General features: G+C 44.7%; 1 protein-coding gene across 4 annotated transcripts in view; it reads right to left on the bottom strand.

The window, feature by feature from the left end:
- Positions 1-8,451, bottom strand: part of SLC6A6 (solute carrier family 6 (neurotransmitter transporter), member 6) — a 48,466-nt gene that overhangs the window by 21,342 nt on the left and 18,673 nt on the right. For 3 of the 4 annotated variants that reach the window (XM_010187869.1, XM_010187873.1, XM_010187870.1), the window contains 3 exons: positions 3,915-4,154; positions 3,234-3,368; positions 967-1,201 (listed from right to left, as the gene is read on the bottom strand). In XM_010187869.1, the coding sequence (XP_010186171.1) occupies positions 967-1,201; positions 3,234-3,368; positions 3,915-4,154 (610 nt within the window). Of the gene's footprint in view, positions 1-966; positions 1,202-3,233; positions 3,369-3,914; positions 4,155-8,451 lie in introns of those variants that run through there. The other variant, XM_010187871.1, reaches the window with a different exon arrangement.

Here is an 8,451-nt window from a genome sequence, read left to right as displayed (position 1 = left end):
CCTGCTGGAGCTATTGGCTGACGCTGCTTTTTAAAAATAGACAAGTAGGTACAAGTTGATCAGGGACCAAACTGGACTTTAAACATGCTGAAAAGCCAAGCTGGGACAGAAACTAATTCTACTTTTAACTGACCATCTGAGCAAACAAAGAAAAAAAAAAGTCTTCCTAAGCTATTTGTAGATCCTTTGGATTTAAGTCTCCCTACAGGTGTCTTCCCCTGCTGCTATGTTTTGATGCCTACATAAACACACACAGATTCGAGGTCATGCCTGTTCAGAAATCAGGTTATGCAATATCATTTAAAACTTGAAAAATAAGAGAGAAATGGGAATGAGAAGCTTAGGCGTGATGAAATCCAGGCATCTGGCAAAACAGTGTCTCCTCAGAGACTGCAGAGAAAAACGATGTAACAAAGATGACCTAAGAAACCCACAGCACAGGACAATGTTCACCACCTCTGTCAGTTTTATTGGCGAGGTCAATGCCTTGCTTCATTGTCAGACTGATAAGAGATGTGGTACAGCTTCACAGAGTGACTGCAAATGCTGACAGCTGAGGAAGAGGGAAAGGCAGCCACAAGTGTGATTTGTCACTGTTCCCATTGTAAATCCATGCTATCAGGGCATCTGAAGTGACCTGTTTCTGTTCTCATGCTGCATTTAGAGAATCCCAACCAAAAAGAAAACAAGTTTTCTTCCAAACCAGACATTGCACTGGGTTTTTAGGACTCCCTGTAAGCTCTAGGAAGAACACAGTTACACATCTAATGCCTTCCTTCACTGCTTCCAGTCTGACCAGCCTGTCTCAGGATGGGTGAGAACTGGTAGTACACACCAGTCAAACAACAGGCACCCAGAGCAATTTTCCTATCTAACACTCCCCATGGGGCTTCCATAAAATCTCAGGCCAGACCTCCGGCATGCCACCAAAATGACCCAAAGGCACCACGAAGAGGGCATACTTACTCCCAGAACTCCGTGACAGGAGAGGTGAAGTTAGTGGCATTCAGCGATATCCAGAGCGTTTTGTTCTTCCTGAGAGTGTCTTCCACGCAGGTTGGCGTGTTCCACTTCTGGTGGCAGTGTGCCCACGGCAGGACGCTCTGGAACGACTGGAACAGGTAATAGAGTCCCCAGGCCAGGATCACAATGTAGTACACGTTCCGCAGGGACACGATCACTATGGAAGCATAACCAATTCCTGCCGAGAGGGGGAGAGAAAAGAAATACGCACAGACGTGACAGCTGCTTCTTGCTAGGGTCCTCACGGAGCTGGTACTATGCCCACTGCATGGTGGACTGGTATCCTGCTCTACCGCACTGCTGCTGGAAACTCACTCAACTCAACTCAACATAAGCACAGAAGTGCCACCATCTCTCACTAGCATCGGTACTCAAGGTTGAACTTCTGGCTATGGTTTGCTGACACTGGATGTCTACCCAATTTTACACTGACCTGGCTATTTCAACTTTTATTAAAAGTAAGTCAAAGTGTCATGCTTTGCTTATTTGGGAGCTACACCATCTCACTTCTTAAGTACCTACATGGGCAACCTCATTCTCACCACACTGTCCCTCAAGCCAGCTTCCCTGGAGGCGGCTCAGCTGGGCAGCCCCTGCACCACTCATCGACTGGCTCGGCTCAGCCTACATGCAAAAAAAAAAAAGACAGCTCTTGAATAGTTAAAAAGGAAAATTTCAAAGCTATTAATGTGAAAGCTGCTGTTTCTGACCCAGTTTCATTTGTGCAAAGGAAGCACGATATTCGTAGCTGTTACGGGTAATTAGATCAATGTTTAACTCTGCTATCAATATTTGATGATAAAAAAATGTTCCCTGTTTGTTTTCATAAGCAGGGTCATGGGCAGATAAGGGCCAGTCCTACACAACTTCGGGAGGTGGCGGAAGGCTGTTCTGGTGAAGGCTTTCATTAAATACCACAACTGCTCTCCTCAGTCTGGGGTCTCTCTCTTCGCATGGCAGTTTAGCTCCACCAGCAGATCCACACTATGACTTCAGTCAGAAGCAGTCACTGCTTTTTCAAATACAAAATGAAAGGACTCTGAAAGGTCCTCTTTACTGAAAACGTTTTAGATCCAAAAAGCTTACAATGTTTGCCATTTAGGAACAACACGGGGAAAAAAAAAAGGTATTTCCTTTAAAAACTTAGAGCAGTCTCTTACAAAGAGGATGGAAAGCCTATGAGGTCCCCTTTAACATCATTCTGATGGCTAATCCAGCACCTGGAATACCTGCCTCATATTTAATAGTTTCAAACCTTATTGCTACAAAAGTCTTTACCACCGGAGATTATTTTTATGCCAAATGAAAACAACCAGAGCAAGCCCTATTTATTCTGTACAGCTGCAATTCATTCAGGATATACAGTTAGTCACATTATTAGAGCTACAATTTCTCTTTGGAGGCCTGGGAGATTGTTATTTAAACAAGGAACATGCCTTTCTCCTCCTCAAAAAACAAAAAAAAAGGTTTCATAAAAGTGGGAGGAGGAGGAAGAAAATAGAGCTAAAGCAGCACATTTACATCGACTTCAGCAGCGTTCTGAGTTTTAGGTGGGAGAAAGCCCTGACTCCTGTCTGGGGTGACCTGAGAGGAGGAGGACGCCTGGAGCAGTGACAGGGGCAGAGACATGACAGTGTGAAGCGCCCACTCTTTCCAAATGAGATTTGAAGAGTGAGCAGTGAGCAAAGGCCCTTGAATACCAGCAGACCAACGTGCCATGGTGTCAGGACCTGCTCGGCTATGGCCAAAGTCCCATTCCTGACTCCTACCCCAAAATGCTGTCCTAGTTTTGGCTGTATCAGCAACCAATGATGCCAATGATGAGCTTTCACAAGGCAGAAACAGTTTGATTTCCAGACCAGAAAATATTTGGAAGATGCTTTCACTAACACCATGTAAAAAGCTCTAGCCTTCCAAAACAACACTTTCTCCGAAACCTGTGAACAAAATGTGCAGTTGCCTTTTTGAGGCATAATACACAATTTCTTTCTTGCTTATCAACAGCTCTGCCAGTTAACAAGATGATAGCATCAAAATCAATACCTTACTTTGTCCTTCAGACTCTCTGACTTCTACCTTTCCAGGAACCAACATCATACCCTCGATTACTAGAGCAAATTGCTAAATTAATGGACACAAGGGGAATAGTATTGTTGTGCATGGTTTACAGAGGTGTCTTTAAGCAGTAAAGCACGAGAAGATGTACTAACCAGTAAAAATAGGGCAGATCTTTTCCCAGCATGTAATTCCACCTTCAGAGGTATACTGTCCTAGCACCACCTCCAGGAAAAACACAGGAAGACCTCCCCCAAACAGGAAAATGAAATAAGGTATAAGAAATGCACCTGTTGAGGAAAACAGTACAAAATTGAGACGGAGTGAGTGACTTTACACAAGATCATCTGAAAACTGGTAACAGGCGTATATAAGCAAAGAAACATATCTGACACTTTAATATCACTGTAGGACAATCTTATTCTATGCTATTTTTTCTCATATTCAAACTCTGCAAACGGAATGGGTACATACAGCTGGAAAGGACGTTTTCTTACCTTTTTAGAGTGAAATTCTGCAATAACAATGGTCTGAAATCCTGCTGGTCTATATTAATAGCCTATCTTTTGGTTAAAAATCAGTCTCATTTGTAGCAGAATTAAAAGAGCAGAAAAGGTTCATTAGTATAAAATGTTAAATTGCTGTAATTTTCCCCTGATTAAGTTTTAATAACAACTGTTGAGTAATAAAACAATCTCTCTTTGAGACTGCTGAAGAAGGCAGAAAAGAGATGTGTGAGTATTCCTTTTAAAAACTGGACAAAGGCAGTGAAAAATGTGAAAACCAGCAAGCACAGGGCAGACAGATTGATTGACGAAAAGGGAATAAATACTCACCTCCGCCATTTTTGTAGCAGAGATACGGAAACCGCCAGACATTGCCTAAACCAATAAATCCACCAGCCACGGAGAGCAGAAAGTCAATCTTGCTCGCCCACTTCTCCCGCTGGGGCGGCTTCCCCTCTGCCTCATCCTCCGGCCGCGTCCCCGGGCTCTTCCCAGGGGAAGGTTTGAGGATGTCCTTGTGGAAGTCTTTCAAGCACTGAAGCTTCTCCTTGGTTGCCATATTTCTGCTTTCTACATAGAAAAAGAGGAGAAAAATGTGGGTTTATTAGGCAGTCTTTACTGGTAGAGCTCTTTAACAGTGCAAGAAGTGTTTAACCAAACTCAGACATGAGGTGTGTAAAGCCTGCGCACAGCATCGTCATCAGCAAACGCTGTTACTGAGCACGCATCTCGTGCTGCTGCTGTGCCCATAACAAGGTACAGATCACTGCATCTTATTCCTTCTCCAACATTTAAGTGAAATACAGCAGAGCAGTAAATCTCACTTTTCCAGATAAAACCCATTTCTCGATTTCCCAATAACCTGAGCCATCCTGTATCATTTATTGCCTGCAATTTCCTTTCCCTGAAGTATTATAAAGCTTTCAGAAAACTATACATTCATAAAAACTGGAATGGAAAGTCATTTGTCCTAATCAACCTGCAGGAACTGAAGGCATCTTTTCAGTTTATTCCATTTTCATAACTGCACTGTTTTCCCTTGACATCAATAAAGGGACAAGAATAAACCTTTCTATTCAATTATTGCCTTATATGCACCTATGCAATTGAACAGTTTGCCAAGAACGATGACTCCTCAGTTAATTAAAAGGCCAGTGGCATGAGTCACCTGATGCAAAACCCAAAGCGTATTAAATCATAGCTGGTTTTATAATTTATTTATTTAATGTATGATGTTCAAAAGTCACAGACTGTGTAAAAACAATAACAGAAATAATAAATCCAGGAATTCCTAATGAAAACAATTTAGGAATAACTTGTAGCTTTATCAGACATCTCAGCATACGAGGTCAATTCATTCCCCACATAACTCAAGTGACTTTAGCCAGTTCTGGCCAGTTATTTTTGCATAGTGTTTTGATACTGAAAAACACGTGGAATTTTCACCAGAACCAGGCAAACCAGCGAGTTTATTCCAGACCACAACCATTCCCTGCCTGTACGTGTCATTATGGTTGCAGAGTCATTTAAAAACATCACGCTCCAGATTATCCCATCGATAGCTGCAAGCTTCCCTCGTACCTGCTTGCTGGTTTTGATCTCCAACCTGATTTCGCTTGTGGCAGTGACCTGAAACCTGAGTTGACATTCGCTCTGCAGGAAGTTTTTAATCTGAACATGATTTTGAGATAGATACACATCACTGTACCCGTAAGCCTTTCCATCCACCACGGAAAGTTTCTGAAGGCTAATGCTTTTGCAAACCACAGCGGCTCGATATTCGCCCCGCTGACATATCGGTGGCCTTTGCAAAGTGGTTATTGTGACAGCAGCCGCCTATCAGGCCACCATCTACAAAAGGCCTTCAATCTTCACATGCTATTCATTATGACTTACTAATGGTTTGGGTTTTTTTCTTAAAAAAGGCCACTGCTGACTTGCTGGCCATTGCAAGAGGGGACAGGAGCAACTGCAATACCCCCGGATCAACAGCAGAGAGAGCTCCCAGAAGGAGAAGTTAATCACGGGGAGATGGATCATCACCACCCACCACAGGGGTATGGGAGCAGGACACGTATTCCTCTACTTGCCTGCTGTTAGAGACATGGTATGACACAAAGTAGTGTAATAACTGAATAAAAATGGTAAGGCCAGCTCTGCAACAGTCTTTGGGCATCTAGGGAAATAATTCCCAAGAGCTAACTCATGTTCCTGGTGTCATGCATGGAGATGAATGGAGGTGCCTCCAAGAGCGATTCAGAGTAGTCTGAACCTCCTTGGGACACCCAAGGCCCACACAGGCATCACTCTGCATCACCCCTGGAGACTAAAAACCCAAAGAAGTAGATGCAACCACTTTGCTTCAAGGAGGTACCTACAAGGCTGCTGATGTCCTGCTCTCACTGCGAGAGCAACCAGGCATGAAGAAAGCCAAATTTCACCTTATTTTGCCTTTTGTGCTGCTCGAATCCCTATCTTTCATCTCGCAGGAGAATGTCATACCCATCAGGCAACAGGCTATTCTGGGCTGAGGAATGGAGGGCATCCAGACCGTCCCCCGTGGAAGCTGTTCTTCACAGGGGTTACTGAAATCCTCATCGACAGAGGAAGAAAGCGCACGAAAGAGAGAGTAACTCACACCTAGTATTGAGGGTATGTTCGTGTTTTCAGGTAATTTTTCGGTGAACTGCTAGGACAGCCGTAAACCTACTTAACAGGGCACAGAGATATATAGATTTATAGATTCCTGCAGGATTAAGGTTTGAAATGGGAGCTTAACTGCTCCCTGTGGGGATTGATACTGAAAATACCACGAAACAGAACACTGGGCACACGGGCAACCTTTATCCCAAAAAAACCCAGGGGACCTACAGACATCAGCCACCTCAGAGATGAAAAACTCCTCCAGGACTGCAATTATTTTGCAATCCACTTTTATCTTGCGGCACAGAGGTCTTTATTTTTCTGCCAGCTCTAATCTGCTTCCCTGCGGATTTATGTTGACCCAAGTGTTACTCAGTTCTACCCAGAATTTGCAAGCCTGACCAATTGATTGCATTCTGTAAACCTTAACGCTCCCCGGGACACAGTGATCACCCTGCGGTTTGTCCTAATTACCCGCACACAAAGTGCGAAACGGTGCTTTTTCAGACTCTCCCTTCCTAACTCCGTGGGGCTGCATTTTAAAAAGGGATTTCTAATTTGTCTTAAGACATCTCAAATTAACAGCCACGCTTGAAAACCTAATTACTGAGTGTAAATTTTGTTTCAGCATTAGCTGGAGTGTGAAGATGGATCGTGATCTTTCCCTTCGCCCGCAAATGACAAATCCCCAGGGTCACGCTTGCTTTTGGGGTGGCTGCTTTATCATATGGGGGCCAGGAGACCACCATGGCTCTGTTGCTAGTCACCAGCCCTCTTTAGCAGGGCAGAGTGCAGTACCCATTCAACGTCTGTGCAAAATTAATAACAGCCTGGTCTTACTGTGAACCTCTTATCCAGTCTTACTGAAATCCTGCCTGCTTTTCGGGGGCCAGCAGCTGTGGCTGGCAGGCACGTACTGTCGACCAACACCATAGGAATTGACGCTAAGCGGCCACCTGGGACTGTGGTCCCAGCCCGTGTCACGTTCAAGGGATGTCAGATTTATCCCCCTTTGCTGCCAACCATTGGTGTCCACCCAGCCATTCCCAATTACAGGAACTGTCTACAAAGGCTGCGAGGGTGGGGGGTACGGGCGATTCTCCTCGGCAAAGAAAAGCCAAGAAAATCAAGTTTGTTTAGTGAAAGGCATTGTCTTTTTCCTTAATGGGGTTGGAGTTTCATTTCCTTTAGTTATGTCCCACTGGGTGAGGTTAAAATGGCTCTTAAGGGAAATAGTCTGACAGAGATGCTGAAACAATATGTTGTCACCGCCCAGGTCAGCACCAGAGAATAACAGGTTATTTTTACTGTATCACTTAGTGGGGATGGCATCCGAGATCCAAGTCCATCTGACTCCCCCAAGGAAATATATTGTAAGAAAATGCTCTTACATCCACATAGTCCAAAATGAGCGATCCAACTCTTGAGACACACGTTTGCCTCCCACGGGCCACATCTGCCTGTGAGAGTGCTCCCTCCGGGACATCTTGGATGGCCTCAGGAAGCTCTGATGAACTTAATATGGATAAATAAAAAGCAGCAGTCAAGCCTGCCATTTACAGGGTGCTACCAGGCTGAGTCCAGCCAAACAGCCAGAGCATGGTCCGAAAGCAAGGGGAGAAAGGATCCAGACTGTGCCAAGTCCAGGCTCTGCTCTCACACACACTGGCACAAACCCTAACTAACTGAGGGTGAAAGTATAGATTGTCAGATCGATGCTGGTAAAACACGGAAAAATAGGACAAGGGAGCCAGCGCAGGGGCTTTGCTCTTCGCAAGCATCTGCTCCCTGGTACGGCCAGGAGCACCTCAAAGGCTTCTCTCTACGTGCAGAAGAATCACGTGTCTGTCCCTTGAAATTTCCTCTTGTGAAATACCCCTGCAATAACCCAGGCTCTCTTGCTGCCCTCCTGTGACTCAATAGTTTTTGGTGCACAGCTGAAAATACTGAAATACCAGCTATAAGGAGAGCGCTTTCACAGCCAACTCAGCTTGGGCCATCTACTGCGCTACAGCTATCGTATCTTTGCATGTACAGCCTGCACCTCAGATAACCCATACCATTTAAAAACCACTGCCATTGAAACGTAATCCTTCATAACATGCAAAAAATGAATGTTAGGGGAAAGGAGAGGCACTGGGCAGAGGGATCAGACAATGAGTGATGGAGATGGCCACCAGCGCGGACAGGACCTGCTGGTTGTCAGATGGACACAACCCACATC

The sequence above is a fragment of the Mesitornis unicolor genome, unplaced genomic scaffold (genome assembly GCF_000695765.1).
Source record: "Mesitornis unicolor isolate BGI_N332 unplaced genomic scaffold, ASM69576v1 scaffold21407, whole genome shotgun sequence".
Lineage (NCBI taxonomy): Eukaryota > Metazoa > Chordata > Aves > Mesitornithiformes > Mesitornithidae > Mesitornis > Mesitornis unicolor.
This window is presented reverse-complemented; position numbering and strand designations above follow the sequence as displayed.